General features: G+C 44.4%; 1 protein-coding gene across 2 annotated transcripts in view; it reads left to right on the top strand.

The window, feature by feature from the left end:
• SCN8A (sodium voltage-gated channel alpha subunit 8) overlaps positions 1–24,808 on the top strand; it is a 196,498-nt gene that overhangs the window by 164,249 nt on the left and 7,441 nt on the right. For both annotated transcript variants that reach the window (XM_080662798.1, XM_080662797.1), the window contains exons 18-25: positions 62–179; positions 3,699–3,853; positions 6,711–6,884; positions 12,604–12,726; positions 18,562–18,846; positions 20,850–20,903; positions 21,391–21,528; positions 22,527–22,631. In XM_080662798.1, coding sequence (XP_080518924.1) covers positions 62–179; positions 3,699–3,853; positions 6,711–6,884; positions 12,604–12,726; positions 18,562–18,846; positions 20,850–20,903; positions 21,391–21,528; positions 22,527–22,631 — 1,152 coding nt within the window. The remainder of the gene's footprint in view (positions 1–61; positions 180–3,698; positions 3,854–6,710; positions 6,885–12,603; positions 12,727–18,561; positions 18,847–20,849; positions 20,904–21,390; positions 21,529–22,526; positions 22,632–24,808) is intronic.

Raw genomic sequence — 24,808 nt, 5'->3', positions numbered from 1 at the left:
GGAGAGTGGACATATTGCTCCAGAGTCTCTTGATCTTGATCCCTTTTCCTTGCATATCTAGAAACTGGATGATACTAGCTCCTCTGAAGGAAGTACCATTGATATCAAGCCAGAAGTAGAAGAGGTCCCAGTGGAACAGCCTGAGGAATACTTGGACCCAGAAGCTTGCTTCACAGAAGGTGGGGGGCAAGGAGGGGTGGGGCACGGGGCATTTGCTGCTTACAGTGTCGCTAGGGATACTGGTTGTATGAGAGGGTGGGGACTCAGTGGCTCTCTTGAAGAACATTGTTCCCCACCTCATCATTTTGAGGGCAGTTGATACTGTTTTCCCTGCTCAAACTATTTTTTTTTATTTTTTTAAATAAATCTTTATTGTTCAGATTATTACAGATGTTCCTCTTTTTCCCCCCCACAGCTCCCCTCCACCTGATTCCCCACCCCCCGCCCCATACCCTTACCCCCCCACCTCTGTCCTCATCCATAGGTGTAAGATTTTTGTCCAATCTCTTCCCACACCCCTCACACCCCATTCCCCCTGAGAATTGTCAGTCCACTCCCTTTCTGTGCCCCTGATTCTATTATATTCACCAGTTTATTCTGTTCATCAGATTTTTTATTCACTTGATTTTTAGATTCATTGTTGATAGATATGTATTTGTTGTCACTTTGTTGTTCATAATTTTTATCTTTACCTTTTTCTTCTTCCTCTTCTTAAAGAATACCCTTCAGCATTTCATATAATCCTAGTTTGCTGGTGATGAACTCCTTTAGCTTTTTCTTGTCTGTGAAGCTCTTTATCTGACCTTCAATTCTAAATGATAGCTTTGCTGGGTAGAGTAATCTTGATTGTTGGTTCTTGCTGTTCATCACTTTGAATATTTCTTGCCACTCCCATCTGGTCTGCATAGTTTCTGTTGAGAAATCAGCTGGCAGTTGTATGGGTACTCCCTTGTAGGTAACTAACTGTTTTTCTCTTGCTGCTTTCAAGATTCTCTCTTTGTCTTTTGCCCTTGGCATTTTAATTATGATGAGTCTTGGTGTGGTCCTCTTTGGATTCCTCTTGTTTGGGGTTCTCTGTGCTTCCTGGACTTGTATGTCTATTTCCTTCACCAGGTAGGGAAAGTTGTCTGTCATTATTTCTTCAGATAGGTTTTCAATATCTTGATCTCTCTCTTCTTCTGGCACCCCCATAATTCTGATGTTGGTACGCTTGAAGTTGTCCTAGAGGCTCCTTACACTATCTTCATATTTTTGGATTCTTTTTTCTTTTTGTTTTTCTGAGTGGGTGTTTTTTGCTTCCTCATATTTCAAATCTTTGGTTTGATTCTTGGGGTCCTCTAGTCTACTGTTGAATTTCTGTATATTATTCTTTATTTCAGACAGTGTATGCTTAATTTCTGACCGGTCCTTTTCCTTTTTTTTTTTTTTTGGCATTCTCATTAAGATCCTTGAAGGTCTCACTAAGTTTCTCAGAGGTTTCTAGAAGATTGAGTAACCTTATAACTGTGGTTTTGAACTCTATATCCAGTAGTTTGCTTTCCTCCATTTCTTTCATTTGTGACATGTTTCTTTGTCTCTGCATTTTGGCTGCTTCCCTGTGTTGATGGAGTGGCTTTGTGTGGTAGGTGACCTATAGGGCCCAGTGGCTCAGCCTCCCCAATCACCTGAGGTGGACACTGTTGGTGCACGCCTTTGTGGGCTGAGTGCACAGTCTTGGTGTAGTTAAGCCTTGATTGCTGTTGGTACACTAGGAGGAATTGACCTCCAGGCCAATTGGCTGTGAGGACCCGCTGTGTCTATAATGGAAGAACTGCTGTGCTGGAGACACCCTTATGGGGCAGGACTTGCTTCAGTGGGGCTTTGGTGCTCACTGAGTCTGCCTCTTGAGTGTGTCACTTATGGATGTGAGGAGTTGAAATCTGGTATCGTCTCACACTGACCACTAGGTACACTGGCTCCTGGATCTCCAAGGAAGTGCAAGTCAGCTACTGCCTGAGGCCACCCAGCAGGAACTACAGCAAGATCTGCAGATTTCTCCTCTTTGCTTGGGGTTTGGAAGTTTTGGCGCTGTCTGACCCAGCTGCAGTTTGTTAGGTTAAGCTGGGAAAGGGCAGGGCATTCATATGCAAAAGCTGTTGCGCACAGTTTGGGTGGGTTTGTAAATTGGGTGGGGCAGGGTCTCATGGGGTCACCAGAGCATAGCAAACAGTGATGGCTGCCAGTCAGCCATCTCTGTGTCTCCGCGTCCCACATCCCAGTGCAGTAAACAATGATTCTTGCGAGTACCTCTGTGAGAAAGCCACCCTCACTTTCTGACCTGATGCCAGACAGTCCAGTTTCTCCCTGTAGGAGTCTGGGTCCTCAGAGTCTTGCCAGAAACTGGAGTTCAGAGCAGTCAGGAGCTTGTATCTCCTTCCCAATTGAAAAAAACAGCGCACCCTCTCACCAGCCCAATTCACTCGCCTCCGTACCTCTGCTTTTCTGTGCCTCTGCACGTCCTACCCGGTCTCAATGCGCTTTTTTCTTTCCTTCTAGTTGTAGAACTTCTACTCAGCCAGCTTTCCCATGGTTCTGGGTAATATTCATTTTGTCTTTTAGTTGTAGTTTTGGTGTGGTTGTGAGAGGCAGCACGTACAGGTGTATACCTTATGCCGCCATCTTGTTTTCTCTGAGCCCTGCTCAAACTATTCTCTAACTTTTTTTTCTTTTTTGTGAATCCTCACCCAAAGATATTTTTCCCATTTTCCCACTGATTTTTAAAGAGAATAGAAGGGAGAGTGAGTGACATAGAGAAACATTGGTAAGAGAGACACTTTGATTGGTTGCCTCGTGCATATGCCCCAACCAGGGCCAGGGATCAAGCCTGCAACCGAGTTGCATTCCCTTCACCAGAATTGAAGTCATGACCCAATGCTCTAACCACTGAGGAAACTGGCCAGGCTCTTTCTTTTCTTTCTTTCTTTCTTTTTTTTTAGTTTTTTAAATAAAAAACATCAGTGATGAGAGAGAATCATTGATTGGCTGCCTCCTGCAAACCCCACACTGGGGATCAAGCTTGCAACCTGGGCATATGCCCTGACTGGGAATTGAACCATGACCTCCTGGTTCATAGGTCAATGCTCAACCACTGAGCCATGCTGGCCAGGCAATCTTTTTTTTTTTTTTAATATGTTTTTATTGATTTTATAGAGGGAGGAAGAGAGAGGGAGATAGAAACATGGACAAGAGAGACATATCAATTGGCTGCCTCCTTCATGCCTCCTACTGGGGTTTGAGCCTACAACCTGGGCATGTACCCTGACTTGGAATTGAAACTGCAACCTTTGCATGGGACAGTGCTCAATCAACTGAGCCACACTGGCCAGGGCTCTAACTTTTCTTTGTCCACTTTCTCTTGGCATCAATCCAAAAATTTCCATTAGAAAGGCCTTTTCTGTCATGGCTCTGTCTGCCTCTTGAGTACCCTTTTCTTTCCCTCACTTCATGGGACATCTTCCCAACCCCAGAGGGCCCTGGCAGCCTTGCAGCAGGGCCTCAGCCCTGCTAGCCTCTTGATTTCTTAATCAGATGATCTGATTCATCTGCTGTGCTGCCAGCTGTGTGGTGGGGCAGCATCGGGTGGGGCTGGGAGATGGAGGAGAGCGCAGGGCTGGGTGGGGCATGTTCACGGTCTGACCTGCCTCTCCCCCTGGTGCCAGGTTGTGTCCGGCGATTCAAGTGCTGCACTGTCAACATCGAAGAAGGCCTGGGCAAGTCTTGGTGGATCCTGCGGAAAACATGCTTCCTCATTGTAGAGCACAATTGGTTTGAGACCTTCATCATCTTCATGATTCTGCTCAGCAGTGGCGCCCTGGTGAGGTCCAGGGGAATATGATGAGGGATTGGCTGGGGAAGGGTTTATAGGACCTAGTGGGAAAGACTGCCTGGGGCCCAAGACCAATTTCTCTGAGAGCACTGATTGGCTGTGGGCCCGAGAATAATGGTCTGTTGAAGTGCTTTGGCTGGTGCTTTGAGCCTTTGGGATAAGAATCCACACTTATCCACATCCTGATCTTTAGACTCAGCATGATCACTCTCAACCCTAAGGCCGCCTTTTCATCAGGATGAGAATTCAAATTACCAAGTGTCTTCACCACTTGGTTTGCCCCAACCTAAGCAACTTCCTAAAATGAACTTCCCTTTCTCATCTAATACCCCAAGTCTCTTGCTCTTTACTTTTCAGTTGCCCAGGGTACGGAGGAGGAAGTGTTCCTCCACCCCCTCACTCTTCACAACTTACTGGCTTTGGAGAACCTGTGGCCTTAGCAGATATTTAGAGTGTTAGATCTCGGGTACACGGGTTATTTCTATTCCTGTGGTTGTACGTGGTCATTAATCAGTGAGGCTTAGAAGGCACTGAACACACAGTCTCCTCCGCTGCTAGGACTCATTTTTTCTGGCATTTGCTTTCACTCTGAGCTGGATTGTAGCTGAGGAGACCTGGACAGGGTCTGGGATGAGGGGCTGCTTCCTAGTTGAGCAGATTTGAGGACAGAAGGGACTAGAGACACTACATGCTTTCCTTCTGTTTATTAAGGGATTATTAAATCTTATTTAAGATTTTTGAAATGTTTTTAAAGAAGATGGGCACATTTATGTAGGTGTGGAATGAAAGCTTAATCTGGAAGCAAAGAAAATAACAAGGGAGAAACCCCAAATTCAGTGTTACAGATCCCACCAAGGCCTTGAGAAGTTTTGCTGATGTGAGGTAGAATAAGAAAGAGGCAGTAATATGTGGTAAAGAAGAGCCCAAGGATGCCAAGGACCAGGTTGATGTAGGAAAGTGTCAGCACGAAACCTGGAGGCAAAAAATGGTGGCTTGTGTCCTTGGTCTGAGTGAAGGGGAGCCAGTGCTCTGCCCACCCCTGAGTCCTTTACTGCATCAGCAGGCATTCACTCAGCGCTTCCTGAGGCACTGTGGGCACCACGGTGACAGACAGCCTGGTCTCTGCCCTCCAGGAAAGGGAGGGTCAGACTAAGGCCAGTGGTTGGAGAAAGGTGTTGTGTTAGTGTTGCCGTCCTTCTTCAAACCTAGTAAACAGAAACCTAAACTAACAGGGAGCATGCCCCATCCTTTGATCCTTCTCTTCCCCATCTCCACAGAAAAAGCAGCAGTGAAATAAATGTTCCGAACTTTGTTTACTACTCACCCTTGACAATGTTTATGTATCATAATTGAATAAAACGGGATACTTGGCTCAGTACCCGAGGCCCCGTCCAATAGTAGGCATGAGACTTAAAAACAGCAAAGGGAAGCCATAGCTAAATTGTCCCAGTAAAGACTAGAATGTGGTTGTGATGAAGCTTCAGAGGAAGGGGATTAGAGCCTCCAGTGACACAAAGATCAGTTTTTGGCATCTCACATGTGCTGGGCTGTAGAATGGATTTCTACAAATGGAGTTAAGGGGAAGCAACATGGAAGCTGTTGCTGTTTTCACTGAGGGGATTTATTTGTACCAAGATCCTGAGGACTGTGGACCCATGACCTCTGCCCCCACTGTCCAGTGAACCGGAACACCTGGTGTTCATGTGCCTCCTCCTTGGAAGATGAGTCTGCAGGCAGCCCAGTTGTGCCCTTCTAGAACTCTTCAGAGCCCACACCTCCATTTGCGTGACAAGGGACTTTTTTCCCACCTTCCAGGTTTTCTTTTTCACACTTGAGGAAATCTCTTCTCTTAGCACCACACTTGTACAGTCTACCACTCTGCACATGGAAATGCTCATACCTTTGTATCAGAATTACCTCATTCAGGAATTCCAGAGAAAGAAAGTAGTACTAAAATTTTTTACCTGACTATCTCCCAGCCCTGTGGCCCTCTACCTGTATCTGTGACGTCAGGGGCTAACAGGAGAAAATATTTTGTCATATAAATATATAGTATTGGCAAGATTGTGAACAAATTGGAACCCTTACACATTGCTGGTGGGAATATTAAAAAATGGTGCGACCACTTTGGAATACAGTTGGGCAGTTCCTCAAAAAATTAAACATGGCGTTACCATATGATCTAGCCATTCCACTACTAGGTATATATGTCCCAGGGAAATGAAAGCATGTCCAGATAAAAACGTGTACACAGACGTCCGGAGCAGCAGCATTCACAGTAGCCAAAAAGTAGAAACGGCACAAATGTCCATCAGTTGATGAAAGATGAACAAAATGTGGTGTAGCCATTCACTGGAATATTATTCATCAGGAAGAAGTGAAGTACTGATGTGTGCTGCAACATGGACAAACTCTGAAAGCACTGGGCTCGATGAATGAAGCGAGCCACAAAGGACCCCATGTTATATGACTTTATTTATATGAAATGTCCAGAATAGGCAAATCTGTAGAGGAAGAAAGTAGATGAGTGGTTGCCTAGGACTAAGGGGAGATAGACTAGAGGGTGGCAGCTAGAGGATGTGGGCTTTCAGGGGTAATGAAAATATTCCAAAATTGATGGCAGTGATAGATGTACAACTATGACCATGCTAAAAGCTACTGTACACTTTAAATAGCTGAATTGTATGGTGTAGCTCAATAAAACTTTTTTTTTTTTTAAATCATGTGTAGCAGGGGAGTAAAGTGGAAGAGACAGGAAGCTGCCAGCCATGGGTGGGAGGAGCTGCGGCGAGGGCAGGGCTTGTTCACCCTTAGGCACCACAGGCAGCTGCTGCCTCTCTTTCAGGCCTTCGAGGACATCTACATTGAGCAGAGGAGGACCATCCGGACCGTCCTGGAGTACGCTGACAAAGTCTTCACCTATATCTTCATCCTGGAGATGCTGCTCAAGTGGACAGCCTATGGTTTCGTCAAGTTCTTCACCAACGCCTGGTGCTGGCTGGACTTCCTCATTGTGGCTGTACGTGTCCTGCTTTCTACTTCCCACCCTTTCTAGCAAGAAAACAGAAACAGGGATTTTTCTTCTAATGGCTGGAGCGGCCTGGGGCCCCGGGTACAAGGCAAGACGTAGATAGATGTAGGTCTGGGTAAGTTGCCTTCAGAGCCGTCAGATCTTCACTTTGGGAAGGGAACTCTGAATGCATTTGCTCTGGGGACTGACCAGCCAGCCAGCTCTTTACCCTGGTGGTTTGGCTTAGAAAATTCAGAGATTCGGAAAGGGAAGTGGAATCCTTGGTATCAAAGCCCCTGTTTTTTAGGCTGGGAACAGGAAGGCTCTTGTCCCAAACAGCAGGATGTCTGTCCTCTTGCTGCTGCCAGGAGAGGGGTGAGGGAATGAGGTGGGTGCTGCTGGGATGCAGGTAGAGGGGGATCTAGGTAGACTCTCCTGCTGACTGTTCCCGTGACGCTTCCATCCAGCTCAAGTCTTCATACCAGACTGATCGGAGCCAGTCAGTTTCTCAGGGAGAGGAGCTCACACCCAAATAAAGCCCCGTCTCCCCCACAGTGCCATTTCCACAGTGACCATCAAACTTAAGAAAATCCTTTTTTCCTTCAGGTTCCAAGACCATCTCCAAGGCTTGGTGGCCATTACATCCCGAGTTATTTTTCAGGGTGGAGGCCGCTGCATCTGTAACTATTTCTCACCCCACCAGCACTTGTTTCTTGTTGGATTTTCTAACCGTGGTGATTGTCTCTTATTCTGTGTAATAACTAAAGCTTTTCCTCCCACCCAAATCAGCATTTGAGAGAAAGGGTGAATGGGAATTGTAGGACCAGGGCCTATGGAGAATTCAGTTCCTGCTGAGGGCTGAGAAGGGCCAAGAAAGTAGAGCATTTGGGGGCTGAGTTGGTGCATTTAGAATACAGGTTTGTTGACTGCATGGTAAGCTGTCTGTAGAGTGCTTCTAGGATCCAGAATAGAGCAGCATGGGAACCTCCCCCTTGGATGACAGGAGCCCAGCACTCGGCAGCAGCCGTGATCTCTGCTCTATAAATGCATCCCTTTCCCAACAAGGTCTGCAGCTTCCACGGTTCATGACTCCTTCCAAGAGCTGTCACTATGCCTAAGTGAGGTGAGGAGGTCACCCTTTGCTCTTAAAGTGAACCAGATGGGTGGTCCCCCAGAGGGTGCCAGCCTGCGACCCTCCTAACTAGAGGTTTCAGCACTCCCTTTAGCAACTGGTGATAGCACCTTGTGGTAGAAGGGCCTCTGCCTCCCACACACTGAGACTTGAGCTCTAAGAATTAAGGAATGGGATAAGGCCAAGAGAACTGGGCCTGCTCTCTTTCTAGAGCAGGGGACCACTGAGAGTCAGGTGGCACACCGATGGGAGTCCAAAAAGCCCTTCCTCTCTGGACCTTCCAAGAACTCAGACAGATACATCCACTGCCACACTCCCAGTGGCCCTAGGGAAGCTGCGATTTGGAACAAATCTCTCCCACCATGACTTTTGCTGCCTCCACTGTCCACCCTAACCTGAACCTCTATCTTCCTCCTCTCGGGGGTGAGCAACCCCAGAATTTGAGGATATCGATCAGGAATCTCACATCCCTCTGGTACCCAAATAAGCGGCTAAAAGCATTAACAATTCTGCACATCACCATTTATCCAGCAAACATTTTTATCACTTTTATACTCAGTGTCAGGGAAGTAAAAAGCATGAGCAGGTATGTAGCCAACTAACAGCAATCCATAAGTCCCTCCAGTGTTGGGGAGTTGTTGCAGTCTTACATTGCCATGAGGCCTGGCAGCGGCTCCTGAGAATGCCTCTCCCAGTTATTAGTAAACAAATACCATTCTCTGTGTAGAATTGTCCCAGGAGCCTAGGGGGTCACAAGGGTGGGCAGGCATGCTCCAGCCCCTGGGGAGCTCACACTAGCTTGCAGGGCCGCTGTGGCCTGATTCAGGCTGGTGGTAATCAAGCATTCTGGGAACAAGGCTCTCCCAGGACCCCTCTTCTGTTAACATCTGTCAGGAAGAACAGTCCATTTAGTCTTCACGCATCAAATGTTTATTGAGATCCACAACATGCAAAGCCTGCTGCCAGGTGTTGTGGGGAAAAATACAGAGAGTAGAAGACAGGGGCTCTTCTAAGGGCCTGAAAAGATGAGGCACATACAAACAACCGTAGCAGAAGCAGAGTGTGCTAAGTAGGGACAGTCCTGGGATGAACCATGGCTGCACTGGTTGCCATTTTTGAGTTGTGGATGGAGAATAAGGCTTAGACTGACAGCTGGAACTGTCAGAGCTTTCGCTGTCCTTTGAGTAAGGTATTGAGTGCCCTTGGCTTGTTAGGTCATCCAGCAACGTAAAAACTTTAGGTCCTAATTCAGCATCATTTCTTAAAGACTCTCTTCCTCCCAGGGTTTCATTCACCAGTGACTGATGTCTGAATCTCTTATTCGTCAGCATGTTTGTTTCCTTAATGAATTTTCATTCTTCCTATTGCACCTTTAAGCTTCTGTGAGTACTTTTTAGAATCAGGAGGTAATCCAGAAAACTTATAAGGTTAATTGTCTGTATTTATAAGCCATGTGAGTTCCCAAACAGAGATTTTATTTTGCTCAGGTCCTTGGCAGCACTGGAGATCTTGTCCTGTAAAAGAATTTTGTCGTCTTTTCCCCAGGAAAAAATTGCCCCATCATATCCAGAGGTTAGCCAGGACACTGGTTCCCGGGATGGGAACTTTGCAAAGACCATTCACCTCATTCTGAATTCAGACTGCTGAAATGGTCTCTATTTGAAATGCTCACATCATTTTGAAAAAGTCACCCAATGCCTTCCCCTTTTTTCCCATGCCTCCAGCCATCGATAATCTGAATTTTGACTTCTCAACTCCTTTTTCAGGTTTGGTCCTTTCCTTAAAGTATACTTTAAGCAATGTTCTCACTCTCTCCACTGAGAGTTTAATGGGGAGGCTCAGAGGGTTATAAGAAAGTCCTCAACTACTAAGGAATAACCCCGCTAGGATCCTTATTATCTTCCTGGAGAGATCTTGGCCAGATTGATCAGTCAAGCACAGATTATCTCTCAACAACTTTTAGAGCCAACCTCTGGATTGGCGTCTGTACCTCCTCCTCACTTTAGGCCTCTTTGTTATCAGATAAATTATACTCACCACCACTCCCCCCCAAAAAAGAGCTGGAGGTCTTCTCGCTTTGTATGGGACCAATAGCCACTGAAAGCTTAGCCTTTAGCAGTCATTAGCTGGCAGTTTCACAGGACAGAGCTGAGAAGGGGTATTTAGAACTCAGGCACTTGACTGAGATGGGACAACTTACCTTCAGACATCTCTGTTAAGATATTGCTAAGCCCAGCCAGTGTGGCTCAGTGGTTGAGCATCATAAAACTGTGAACAAGGAGGTCATGGTTTGATTCCCCGACAGGGCACATGCCTGGGTTTTGGACTCGATTCCCAGTAGGGGGCATGCAGGAGTAGCCAATCAATGATTCTCATAATTGAGGTTTCTATCTCTCTCCCCCTATTATTTGTGTTTAAGAGTTGACTGTAATTGGCAATGGTGGGCAAAATATACCTCCATGTCTTATCGATCATAGTAGATGAGAGGAAAATGGTTGATTGTTGCTACTGTGTTCTAGATAAGGCTTTGAGGCCCTTGTCTTAGGCAGAAATTCAACCCTGAACTGTGTACCCTTTCAAGAACATGAGTAGCCTAATAGGGCAGCATTGAATTCCCGATTTGTTTTGGACACTACCTAGGATTCCAGAGAAGATTCCTATATTGGTGGATTATGAGTGCATGCATGGGTAAAGGTTTACATCCCTTTTTAAAATGGAAACTTTTAAGGCTCCCCATCCCTGACCCTCACTCGGTCATTGGCCTCCTTCTACCCCCTACCAGTACTGCCGCTCAATTGTAAATACCTTCATTTTAAAAAACAACAACAACACAGTTTGGTGTAGTTCAGAGATGCAGAATTAAACCCCTAAGATAGAGATGAAAAGCAACAAATGAAACTAAGCTATGAGTTGTTGTTTTTCTCCTCTAAATTTGCTTTAAAATATCAATTCAGGCTAAGCAGACCTGTAACCAGCGGCAATTTAAGAATTGTTAATGGTGGAACATTAACCTGTCCCAGAATAAGGGAAAGACTGCTCTAAGAAACCCAGAGCCCAACCATTCTAGGATTTGAGCAACTAAAGGTATTTCAGATCTCAGGTCAGGCGCAGCTGTAAGTGCCGGCACTTAGAACCCGGTGCTAAGGGACCATAATGGTAACTGCTCTGAGGACTCTGGAAGAGCAGGAAAGCATTCAACCATGACTCTAGGCCTAGAGGCCTGCAGACTGCTCCTGAGTATGCCAGTATGTTCAACTTGGGCTTGTTCAGATACCTGTAATCCTCCACTGGGAGGCCTAAAATCTAAACTGCCAGTGGGGGAGGTCATCTGACTGTGGAAGAAAGAGCTCTGGCCTGGGAATCAGAAGTGTGGGTCTTAATCCTAGCTTCAGGGCTGCTGACGTGATCCCGGGCAAACTCTTGTGCATTAGGTATATGGGTCTCAATTTCATCATCTATAAAAAAATATATATTAAAAATTCTTACAAGGAGCCCTGGCTGGTTTGGCTCAGTGGGTGGAGCGTCAAGCCTGCGGACTGAGGGGTCCCAGGTTCGATTCTGGTCAAGGGCATGTACCTTGGTTGCGGACACGTCCCCAGTGGGGAGTGTGCAGGAGGCAGCTGAATCGATGTTTCTATCCCTCTCCCTTCCTCTCTGTACAAAAATCAATAAAATATTAAAAAAAAAATTCTTACAAGGATCTTGCCAGCTGTTATTTTAATGATGAGGAAGTAGAAGATTGGCCTGGAAGGGACAGACCTGAGGCCAGGTTGCTTTGGACTGTTCTGGTGATTATACGGAAAAGTATGGATGCAGCTGTCCAGACCCACCCAAGTCTTCATGGACATGGAGGAGTCATGGGTATAGTTAAAAGATGGAAGGATTGTTATAGTTAAAAATGAGAAATAGAAGCATTATACTTAAGTGAGTTCTCATAGACTCAACATTTTTTCAAGAAGTTTCTTCATCTGGTTCTGTTCTCCGTGGGAACTGTAAAGTCAGCTGTGGTACTTATGAATGTTGCCTTTGTTCATGTAGTGACTCATCAAATTCTCCAACAAATGGTTTTTTGTCACCCAGGAGTAAGAGAGCTTGCCCTTGTTGGAAGTCCCTGGTGACTGAGCTGAGGAGGGGGCAGCCTGTGTGGAGTGTGTGTATTTATCTGTATTCTTTTCCATAGGTACCATTAAATTTGTCTGGCTTAATTTAATGGGAACTTCTGGGACCTGCAGAGACTGTAAAGGGCGAGGGTAAGGTTTTTGTCATCTGTTCAGGCTCCTCTTCTTCCAATGGAACTTCCTCATTCTCTCCCGCTCCCTTCAACCTCTTCCCTTTTCCAACTTGTATGTCTGTCTACCGCCCTCTCTCCATTTTCTCTTTCCTTTGTGTTTTTTCTTCTGCCTCTCAACCTCCTTTCCTTCCAGGTCGTTTGAGTCCAAGTTGAAGTAGGCAGCTGGTGTTACCCACTTCCTCTACCCGGGGGGCCCACCCTGTATGATCAGTGCTAGGGGCTTTGTTCTAACACTCTGGAACCTCTGTTTTCTTTTTCCTTTTGTTTTGTTTCCGTTTTTGTTTTTCTCTTCTGTTTCCGTGTAGGTCTCTTTAGTCAGCCTTGTAGCTAATGCCCTGGGCTACTCGGAACTAGGTGCCATAAAGTCCCTTAGGACCCTAAGAGCTTTGAGACCCTTAAGAGCCTTATCACGATTTGAAGGGATGAGGGTAAGATACTAAGAGCCGCTGATCCTTCTGCATGCCCATGGAAACTGTTTAAGCATGCTAGAACTGATCACATGGTGGAAAGATCATTCAAACCCCAACTCTGTGATGCAGCTGCTCTTTGATCCTCCACTCTCTCCCCCGCACCTGCCCCGTGCGAGGAGAGTTGCATTAAGCTGCCTCATCACATTAATAAAGGCCCCACCCCCAACAACATGCCATCGCAGAACATGTGAACATTGGCTATTCTCATTTGGCCTGGCTTACCTGTAGCACTTGGGGCAGCTTTCTGGGCTGTTGACTTAATAGGGAGAATCACCAGGTGCAAAGAAGGGGAATTGTAACCCAGAGACCCCCTGAAAAGCAGAGGCTGCAGGTAGGGAGAGCTTGTGTAGGGCCATCAGCCAGGTGGGGACTGTGACCTTGGCGTCACTCAGAAAGCAGCTGAGAAGGGGCTTGAAGACATGATGGCAGGCCTGGAATGGGGATGGAGCAGAATTTGGCCTGGCCCTGGGGAAAGAAATGCTTTTCTTTGTATTGTGATTCCTCTTATTGCACCTTGTTGTTCTCAGCCCAGTCCCATAAGGACTGGCAGCCTCTGTCTGATAGCAAAGCTTTTCTCCTCACCCCCTACCCCTTTGCCCACGCTCTATGGTCCCCTGTCCTAACACCATCAAAGGGACAACCAGGTACGATGCTACATGATTATCAGCTAGTTCTCCTTCAATTTCTTGACACCTGTTAGTCCTGCTTTGGTGACACTCCACCCAAATCCAAAAGGTGCAAGGTGCCGTCACCCTGCCAATTGAGAAATGAGGCTCCCTCTCTAGGTGCCTTTTTGCTGTTTCTCTTGATTTAAAAAAGTGTGTGTGTATGTACACATGTGCGCATACACACATACACACTAAAAAGTCAATTTCCTAAAACCAAGTGGGCAACTGGCTTCTGGCGATAATAGTTGTCCTGTGGTAATCAGAGAGGTCTGTTATACTTAACGAGACCAAGAAAACTCGTTTCCATTCAGATGTTGAATACATGCAGGAGAGCAAACCAGAGGATATGTTTTTAAATGTGCAAATATCAGAATGTAGGAATGAATATTAAACAGTTGCAGTAGTCCACATGAAGCCAGGCTAATTGGAGAAACTAGATACTAGGACAGAGCTGCTTCATTCATTCCTCATCTGTGACCCTGGCCACTAACTACTCGATGATGACACCCATGGTTGTATGGAAAGATGAAAATGTCACTGGCACTTGGGAATTTTATTATTTTAGTTTATTCACACAAATGCTTTTTGCAACAAATTTGTGTTTCTTCTGTAAGCACAGTCACAGTTTGGTTTACTAAATACCAGCTTTCTGCAACCCACCCAAAGCCATCTGCAGGAAGGTCAGTCCCACAGCAGCATAAATCTATTTTAATTTAAAAAGCAAAACAAAACTTGGGATTCTTAGTCTTTCTCCCGTAGATGGGAGAGATTTCAGAATGTGTGATAAAGTCGTTGTTATGCTCAGGCTAAATGTGGGGAGAGAGGCTATTGCCGAGGACTTGGTATTTTAGGTGGCCATGGCGTCATTGAAACTGGGATTAAAATGCTCTTCCCTCCTCCCCCACGTTCCCACTTTTTTCAGAAGGGGTTAGGTAAATATTTTAAATAAATCATACTAATTGTTAAAGAGTTTGTTATTCATTTTGGTGACTAAAAAACTGAGGATTTAAAAAAATAAATCCCTTAAAGACTATTTGCAACATTGTACCCGAGCCCAGTAGCCTGTGATCCTCTACATCCCCCAACAGTGATCCTGGCTGTCCTAAAATGAGACTGGTTACCTGAAAAAAGCCTAAGAAAAAAATGCCCAACTGATACTTGGTACTAACTTTCCCAGTCTAGATAGATGCTCCTTATGTGGCAGAAACCGATCAGCTGGTGCCAGCTTGTTCAGGAGGAAATTATTTGAATAATCCGGACACTGGAGCCCTTTTGGTGGCCACACCGCCTCCTTTTAGCCCCTCCCTTTCTCCCCTTTCCTGGACTCCAGTTCCCACTGCCCCAAACTTCTCCTTGTCAGCTCTCAAGGGCGTTTGTGGTCCAGAATGGATGCTCAGAGCACTAGAAAGTTTTATTGGAAAAGCATTGGAAAGAGGAACTTGTATATCAAGGTTTTCTCAAATATGGGCAGGAACAAATGAACCCAAAGCTAGGATTTCTTTTTTTATTTTATTTTATTTTTTTTTTTATTGTTTAAAGTATTACATATAGTAGTACATATATCTCCTTCCCGCCCCCCCCCCCCATTGACCTTCCCCCAGCCTCCCCAAAGCTAGGATTTCAAACAGTAAAGAAACGTAGAGCTAAGGAAGCTCTGGTATAGGAGTGTCACCTCGTTTGGTTGACTCCAGCCGGCTGCACTGGTTGGGCAGGAGGACAGGGCTCGGGTCCATTCCTATACTGTGGAAGAATAACTGCAAGGAAAAAATACTGAATTTGCCTGAATTTATCATTTTATGTGGTATTTTTCTATGGGGCATATGTTCCTAATTCCTCGCTTTGGGTTCTTGTGCATGCCCACACTTGAGAGATTCCCTTAGAAAACGTTAACTAAGAACTTTTCAAGAACCAAATACTCACAATGCAGATGGGCTCAACTGTCACTGTGCTGCTCCAAGGTAGGCTCAGAGCTCCCCTTGAGAGGGAACAAGTAGCCCTAGCCTGTCCCGGACACTGACCTCAGTCTCTTCCTCTCTTCTTCCTCAAACCAAAGACCAGAAAATTGAAACATTCATGCTATTGGAAAAGTAATACTTAATGTAGTCCTTGCTTTTCTCTCCTCCATAGTAATCTTCATTTAAAACGTTGCTGTGCTGTTAAATATTGGAGGGCATTTAAGAGTAATGCTATGAAACATGCATGCATTTTTGTTGATTGTCAGTACATAGTGGTCCATTAAAGCCATGTTCCCTCTGCCAGATATTAAAAGCTCTTTGACATATTTTACAGTGTTTAATTGAGCAGTAATATTCTAGGCATTATAGAGATGACAAAAATGCTATAAAATTTAATATTCATTGGCATTTTCTCATCAAGTATATGAAATTTGTATCAATTGCTAAGTATAAACTTTCACTGAAAACAGTAGCTTTTTATAGATTATTAGAACCTAGCTTTGAGTAATATTTCTATACCTAATTTTTTTAAAGTAATGAATTTCTGGAGAATTAGTAGAGAGCAGAAGAGAAGGTTCAGTTTATTAAGAGACTACCCATGGACACCTGAATTCGCATTTATAACCCATCTAGAGCGTGAGAGTTCAAAATAACAAAGCATGGCATCTTACCCTTTGTTTGCTGAGCATCTCAGCACAATTGTACATGGAGCACAAACAACTTCTATTGAACATATCACAGCTCACCAGCTACTGTTTATAGCCAGAAAGAATTACTAGTGAATTTCATCAGCTCTCTTTACTATTTGATTCATAAAACTAAGGTAAGAAGTTTCTCTTTGGTTATGATTAATGAATGAAAGTATGTTTACATCTTATAAGTACATTGGATTTCATAGGATTTTTATGTTACACATGTCTGAGAACAAGGCTCAGTAAATACTTTTGTGTATTGATTTCTGTGATCAATCATTGAGTATAAAAGTGTGAAAAGATCACTTAGTCAGTTAGCTAATTATTCTTTCCTGCTGTTAATATTACACCATATACACCAAAGACACTATGTAGGACAGGTTAGACTGAGTTATGATAGAAGACTTCCTAGAGGAGGTTGATTCTGAATTGAGATTTTAAAAACACTATTTTTGGGTTTCAAATCTTTGAGAGCCTTCTTCCCTGTTGCATACTTGAGAGGATCCAATAGAAGGTTGTGATCTCTCACCTAAGCTCTGCTGCAACGCTGTCACAGAGACCTGAGCTTTTGAATCTTTGCATAATCTGCTCCTGTTGTTTGAGAAATGACTATTCCTGTTGTGGGTCACCTCCTTGTGCCTGTTCTTTAGGCACATTCCGTCGCTTTCTGGTGCTCCCACCAGAGGGTGAGCAACTGTAGAATGAGGAGGTAAAATTCAAACCTGACCGCCTGACAAATTTGGTAACAAGTAAATAAGTATGAATATCAGTCTCCAAAATAGCACTGAGGACTTTTCAGGTTTCAGATATTCTGGCTTTCCTTGCTCAATGTAATAAACAGTTGAAACACAATGATTTTATACGAATGACAGAGCTGTTAGATCTTGAAGAGATTTCTTGGTCTAAGAATTAAGAAATAACTGCCTCTCAGACTAAAGGCCCTCCTATGTGATTTGGAGAAACACAAAACTAATATTTTAATCTAAGGAAGAGTGACTCCTTAGCAGAATATCATTGCCTTTTTTATATAGGTCAGAACAGACAGCTCTTCTCAGCCATGTGTTCCAACGAGTGACATGCAATCTAAGACAAAAACGGAATACAAGGAAAACCTGAACCCAAGTCAGGCTCACATTAGAGCCTGGAGCTGCCCTGGTGTTCCCTCTAGGGCATCGTGCTTTTGGCCCTTTGGGTGCTGTGCTAGTTGGCAGCCTGAGCTGTCTCCTCTCTGCACCGAAAAGCTGCAAGGTCATGGTGACAGTTGTCACCTCCTTCTAACAAAATGTTGGAAGACTTAAATCCATTGTCTTCATTTTAACTCCATTGATTCTCCTAGAATACCAGAAAAAGGAAGGTGCATTCTTCCCATTTTAGAGTCCCTTTTCTGGGCCTTGACAGTCCCACTTAGGACAACAGCAAGTAAGAATCAGGGCAGAAATGAACACCAGCCTTGCCTGTGTCTCACCATCTGAAATGCTATTTTTATAAGCACTCCGAGCTCCTCAGGTAAAAACTGCTGCCACAGTGGAAGTGTTGTCTAGCTACTCTCACGTACAGTGTGAAGCAAAATCAAAGTTAAAACAACCCAGAAACTTAGATTCCTGAGGGGATTTTTTTTCCCCTTTACTTTTTTTTCATTCCTCAGCCTACTATAGTCAGTGATTTTTAACAATATGCCACTTTTTGGTTTTAAGGGCAGTGATCTAACCCAAAACTTTCCCCCAAAAAACTTGCCAATCCTATGTGAAGAGTCAAGTCAAGCTTTGGATTGAGCGGAGACATCAGCATTTGCCAAGCAAGGGGTGACTTAGATCCAGGAACCTACAAAATCAGGAAGAAGAGGCTGAGGAAGAAAAATGAATCGTGTATGAAAAACACATCTGTTCAGATTTTATTATATACTGTTTGGTAGAGGGAATATAGCTTTTTTTTTTTCTTGAGCCTGCAAAATATGCATGCTCAGCTATTGCCTGAAGTAAGATAATTGGCCTTGCATAGTCATAAAAGAGACTTTATGTAGCGTTGACTGATTCACTGCTAATCCTAAGGGTGATTCTCTGATTTTTAAACAGTCATACTTGTTTTGCAGAGGGGGAATGTCTGTGGAAAGGCAACCTGTGAGCTTGAGATCTGTCAGATTCTCCCTTGGGGCATGTTTTGTGAGAGGGAGGTTGGACTAAAATAATGTTTTTGGTCCAGGTCGATACCTAGGAGAGAAGACTAGGTCAACTTGGGCAGGGGATTAGTGTTAGATGAAATAAATATGTAATTTATTAGAATTCTTCCAAATATATTTCATAGGTTTAGAAAATTTTGGTCCTACTTCTGGATCTCTCCAGTTACCCTAATTTCAAAAGGGACGTAATGTTTCTGTAGTCAGAACAAGCCACACAATGTCATTCCCCTCCTGGAAATCAAAAAAAGTGTGTTTGCCCGCACTTCCTCCCCACACTCAGCAACCTCCCCCTTCCAATGCAGGTGGTGGTGAATGCCTTGGTGGGCGCCATCCCCTCCATCATGAATGTGCTGCTGGTGTGTCTCATCTTCTGGCTGATTTTCAGCATCATGGGAGTTAACCTGTTTGCGGGAAAGTACCACTACTGCTTTAATGAGACTTCTGAAGAACGATTTGAAATTGAAATTGTCAACAATAAAACTGATTGTGAAAAGCTCATGGAGGGGAACAATACAGAAATCAGGTGGAAGAACGTGAAGATCAACTTTGACAACGTTGGTGCAGGATACCTGGCGCTTCTTCAGGTGGTGAGTATTGTTATTTTTTCAGTCCTATGAAATCCAGATGGGTAGCAGAAATCTTATTTGGTCCCCCCTCCACCCTGCTTCCAAAATCAAGATGATACTTTTTTTTTAAATATATTTTATTGATTTTTTACAGAGAGGAAGGGAGAGAGATAGAGAGCTAGAAACATCGATCAGCTGCCTCCTGCACATCCTCTACTGGGGATGTGTCCACAACCCAGGTACATGCCCTTGACCAGAATTGAACCTGGGACCCTTCAGTCCCCAGGCCGATGTTCTATCCACTAAGCCAAACCGGTCAGGGCAAGATGATTCTTAATAGGTCACACAGCACTGGGTCATTTTTCAAACTAGTTCCAGGGAGACACTTTCCCCACGTACTCTGACCTTCCAAGACCTCATTCAAAGGAGCTCTCACTGCTCTGAAGCTCGGCAACAAATAGAGATTCCTGCAAGACAATAAAGTTGCAGAGCAATCACCTTCTCTCTCCAGTGCAAGTGTGTAGTTAAAGAAAAAGGAGAAAATGAAGATGAGTGCATAAACAAAAAAAAGTTTGATGGAGGGGAACAATTCTCCACAACAGCTACACTCAAGTTAAAGGAAAGAACATGCCCGTGCTGTGTTGCTGCCACTCAGGTCAGCCCCAGAGGAAGGGCTCAGTGTATCACAGTGAGAAAGGACGTATTGTAATCAGGTAACATTCCACTATGCCTAGCTTCCTCTTCCTCTCTTAACAGTTTTTGGGAATGTTTTATAAGATTGTGTGATGCAATGAAAGTTCCTAGGCTTTGGAATCGAACTGATGTAGGTTTGAGCCACACTCATTTCTTGGATATGTCATCTTGGACAAATCACCTAACCTCTCTGAGTCAGTTTCTTCCTCTATTAAATGTGGATAATAACACCATGTATGGTTGTCAGGAAGATTCATGATAATTTACTAAAATTTCTTACCACAGTGCCTGGCATATAGCAGTGCTTAATTAATGGTGTTTGTGATTATGAATTTTGTTACTATTACAACTGCCTACATCATATAGTTGTTGGGTGTCTAAATGCGATTATGCAGGCCAAGCTCTCAATGCAGTCTTACCTATTAAGCACTTACTGCTAACTAGTAGTAGGAGGCAGAGTTAAGGGAATGAGCAGTAGTTCATTTCACTCCAAAGTACTTTCGTTGTTCTATCCCAGTTCAAGAAATTGGACCTGCAAATTGAATTTTAATTGGAGCAGCTCCAGGAGACCAATGCACATCCACCAGCCAGTCCAACATTGTACTCAGTGTCCCCACCACACGCCAGGTGCTGTGCTTGGCACTGCTAGAGCCATCAAACGAATAAAGAGCTGCCTACACTCTGAAAAAACTTAGAATCTGGTTAAGTAAATAAAACATAAATAGAATGTGAGTAAAACGTGGAGAATTGTGTTGTTCACCCCTATTTGTTTGCAAAATCAGGCTAGATATACTAGATTGAGAAACAGAATTGGGAAGGGGCTGCCTGGGGTGAAGCCAGTATTGCCTCTACGTAGGCTATACATGTATGTATTGGTAAAGGAGTAGTTCTGACTTGGGTTTTCTGTTGTATTTTTTAATGCAGCTATGAATTTTCCAGAGCCAAATGCTTGTTTAACACCTTTTAAAAAATGATTCCTCCAAGTTCCAAGTACCCTCAGTAGATTCATGCTATTCATTCATGAATATGAGTTTCCCCCAGCTTTAGGCAACCTTCTCAGGCCCACTTTTAAGACCTTTTGTAAAACTGTTGATCCAGTTACCATTGTCAACATATTTCCCTGCCAAACTGTGATGTTATTTTAAGGGACGTAGACAGAGCTCCCTTGGGACATGTATTAATAAACAGAAAAGGTGCATGTCCACGTGAGGCCACACTCAGTCTCCCTGTCTTGTGTTCTCACTGAACCTAAGCCTGGCCTCTTGGACCCCTGCTTAGGCTCCCCCCCACCCCCTCACAGGCACAGTCTAATGACTGACTCTGTTTGCCAGGCAACCTTCAAAGGCTGGATGGACATCATGTATGCAGCTGTAGATTCCCGAAAGGTAAGGATCTACCTGATGAAACCACCACCTTCCTAGATGGCTAGGACGGGAGCAGCATGGTGGATCTCATCAGGAAAGAGGGGGGGGGGGGGGCGGTTGGGACATTGATTGCTTGTTTTATTGATTATAGGACACTTTGCTCCTCTCAGTTAAGTCATCACTCTTACGCTGACTCCAGATGACCAGGCTGCCTGCCCAGTGGAGCTGTCTGCTCCTCAGTGCTGCTTTGAAATAAGTGTGGCTCCTAGCAGACAGCCTCTCACCTCATCATTTGCATAATTCTCCACCTAAGTCATGGCAGGAATAATGTCTTCTGAGGGCAGGGCCTCCACTGTGAAGGAGACAGAGAATCTAGGGCTCCCCCATCCCAGCTTGTTCAGCAGCTCAAGTGGTCAGTTATGGCTGATGGCCTTGGCAGGTCAGAATTGCCCACCTGATCCCCAAGTGAGGAGCTGACTCTCTTCCTTTTTCTCCTGTCCTTTGACAGCCTGATGAGCAGCCTAAGTATGAAGACAACATCTATATGTACATCTACTTTGTCATCTTCATCATCTTCGGCTCCTTCTTCACCCTGAACCTGTTCATTGGTGTCATCATTGATAACTTCAATCAACAAAAGAAAAAGATAGGTCTCCTCCCCTCATTGCCAGTGGTCAGAGGTCCACCCAGATGAGGGCGTAGCTCTCTATGTCTCTGACCCTATCTCTAGAGAGAGAACACCTTTCTTCCTTTAAAATCCATACTGTCACGTCCCTGTGGTGCTTGCCCCACTGTACAATAGCCCCAACCAACTCTTCCTGTTGAGGGCTGTATTTCACAGGGTGTGGCTTACCACATTTACTAGCAGTCTTATTCCTGAGACCTTTTACTGGTTTTGGTCTCCTACCAGAGGGAAGTGGGGTAGGAGAGGGTCTAGTGACAGGAGTGAAAAGGGAAGCAAATGAATAGCTACAGTGAGAAGTAGAAATTGTCTAGACTTGTAACTGTCCACATTAATCCCTGGGTGGTACTACTACTAGCAAATTGGGATTGAGAGAAATTCACTTCCTTACGTGTCCCAGATGGCTAACAATTTTCCAAAGCAAATTGAAAAGATTACTTGTCACTTATTTTATAAATCAAGTCTATCCCAACAAACTCCAAGGAACTCCCCAAATTGTTTTCTTGCATCAGAATGTCTATATTTTTAATATTGTTAGAAATATATGGTCCATTAGCCAGGACTTGAAAATCCTTTTATTTTAAAATGTCTTTTCCCTAGAATTTTGTCAAAAAAGCAGGCCCCCCCAAAAAAAAAAAAAATTTAGGAACTCTGAGATGTGACTGTCTTCAAAGCCATTGCTCTCAAGGTTAACCCTTCCCTGAGAGTCTGTAATTGGACAGTTTGTTTCCTTCCTTCCTGGCAGAGCTTAGGAAACCCAAGCTGAAACAAAGGCAGGTGTCCCTTTGAATTACAGTAGTTGTCCCAGGTCTACCTCACTCTGAGACAACCATTAGCTAAACTGACCTCAGGAGAGGAAAGGGGATAAGTGTCCCTCAGTTCTCAATTTTGAACCTTGGGTTCCAAAGCCAGAACACTTGAGAACCGGTTGTAATTGCTCCTTCTCTTCTTCCCTCCTTTACTTTGGAGGTCAGGACATCTTCATGACTGAAGAACAGAAGAAGTACTACAATGCCATGAAAAAGCTGGGCTCGAAGAAACCACAGAAACCCATTCCCCGCCCCGTGGTGAGTGCACTGTTCAGACCCTGGTAGGGTTACTTCAAAGGAAGGAAAGGGGTAAGTGATGGGCTGCCTGTGCCCTCGAATCGTCTCCTCCTCACGCCATCCAGATCTGAGGAGAACGGCACAAGAACAGGGATGAAGGTGTGGGATGGCTTTCACGTGTGTGCTTGACCTTGCCTCTGGCCTTCCTTGGGCAGCAGCAGAAAATTGGCATGTTAACCACATTGGCTCTGGCCCTGCCAGAGAAATGTTTAAGAGGCAGCTAAAGATTCACAGAGGAAAGAGACATGAAAGCTGATCTCTTTCCTACCAGTCTGAGATAGGTTTGGTCATCATTTCCTTAACCCTCTACCCCACAGGTCAGCCTTGTGCCTAGAAGCTAACATAGTGCTTCCGGATATTTGTGGGACCAGAGGAGAGTGAAACTAGGAGAGTCTGATGTCCTGGTCTCCTCCTTGAACTGAGCCTTTTGTAAAGCAGATTTAGGGCCTGGGATTCTGCTTTACCCTCTGTTGGTGGTTGTCCTCTTGCTTCAGAGCAGAGGCTCCTGATGCCCTGTGGCCCCCAAAGACCAGGCTCTAAGTTCCTTCTTCTGTAACTTGCATTTAAAGTAATTTAACACACACACACACACACACACACACACACACACACACACACACACACACACACCAGCAGAACTCTTAAAATAGAAGCTTTCCTGGCAACTTCTTTTGTAAAAGTAATAGTCGAGCTACTTTGTTTTAATCAAGAGTGGGAGCTCCAGAGTATTTTCCCTACTCACCGCCACACCTGGCATACTTGCCTCACCAAATTCTGAGAGAAAGGAAATCCTAGGGCTTTTGAAATCATTGTTTGAAAAACACCAAGTTAAAGCAATCACCAGCTCAAGGGCCTCGGTACTTTCAAAACACTCAGGGAGAGCTTAAGAAAACGAATGGTTTTTAGTTCCTTGATGTTAGAGTTTCCATTCTGGGATAGAAATGGGACCAAAGGAATGGAAGAGGGTTGACATTTCTAAAGTTCTGTTCGGTACTTTGCACGTGGGAACCTGAGTGTATTTCCTTCCACACTGAAATATAAAAACTGCGTGTGGTAAGAAGCATTAAGAGTGACTAGCACTCATGCAGCAAATACAGCAGGTCCTTCAGTAGCATTCTTCTGTTCAACAGTGGATTTCATTATAACATTGGTGAGATGCATGGGAACTTAACTCTTGGTTATATCAATAGCTTATGGTTATAGGTCGCTTTACTTAAAGTCACAGAGCCTGTTTACATTAAGTGGGGGACGTATTGCAGTTATGGATCTCCTATTATGTACCAGGCACTAAACATAAACCGATGACCAAAATTTAGACACTGTTATGGAGCTTACAATATATAGTGGGGATAGAGATAAATAAGCAAACAGCCATTGTAAAATGTGCATTGTTGTGAGAAAAAATTAACTGGAGGGCCATACAGAGAAGAATGGAGGCTTAGGATGGGGGAATTTGCTTCAAAAGAGTAGTCAGAGAAAGCCTCACTAAGGAGGGTCTACTTGAATGGTGAGAAACAGCCAAAATATGGGAGAAAGAGATCCTGGAAAAGCAAATGAGGCCCTAAAAGCCGGAAACATTGGTGTGGCCAGGTGGTGATGAGCTGGAGGAAGGGGCATGAGATGATCAGGATCAGACTGTGAAAGGCATTTTTAAACCAGGTTAACAATAGGAATTTTGTTGCAAGCACAGTGAGAAACTATTAAAAGATTGTAAGTAGAAGAATGATATGATTGCCCTGGCTGGTTTGGCTCAGCGGATAGAGCATCGGCCTGGGGACTGAAGGGCCCCAGGTTTGATTCCAGTCAAGGGCACATGCCTGGGTTGCGGCATGATTCCCAGTAGGGGCGTGCAGGAGGCAGCCAAACAATGATTCTCATCATTGATGTTTCCATCACTCTCTCCCTCTCCCTTCTTCTCTGAAATCAATAAAAATATATTTTTAAAAAAGAATGATGTGATTAATTTATGTTTTTAAATCATCACACTTGATGCTGTGTGGAGATTATGTTGGATGCGGCTAAGAGGAAGCAGGAAGACCAATCAGGGACTCTTCTAGAAGTCCAGATGAAAGATGATGGTAGTGCAGGCTAGAATAGGGCCAACAGAAGTGGAATGAAGTGGATGAATTCAAGTTATA

Source organism: Plecotus auritus, assembly GCF_963455305.1.
Source record: "Plecotus auritus genome assembly, chromosome: 3".
Lineage (NCBI taxonomy): Eukaryota > Metazoa > Chordata > Mammalia > Chiroptera > Vespertilionidae > Plecotus > Plecotus auritus.
The sequence above is the reverse complement of the archived record's forward strand: the minus strand, read 5'-3'. Positions and strand labels throughout refer to the sequence as shown.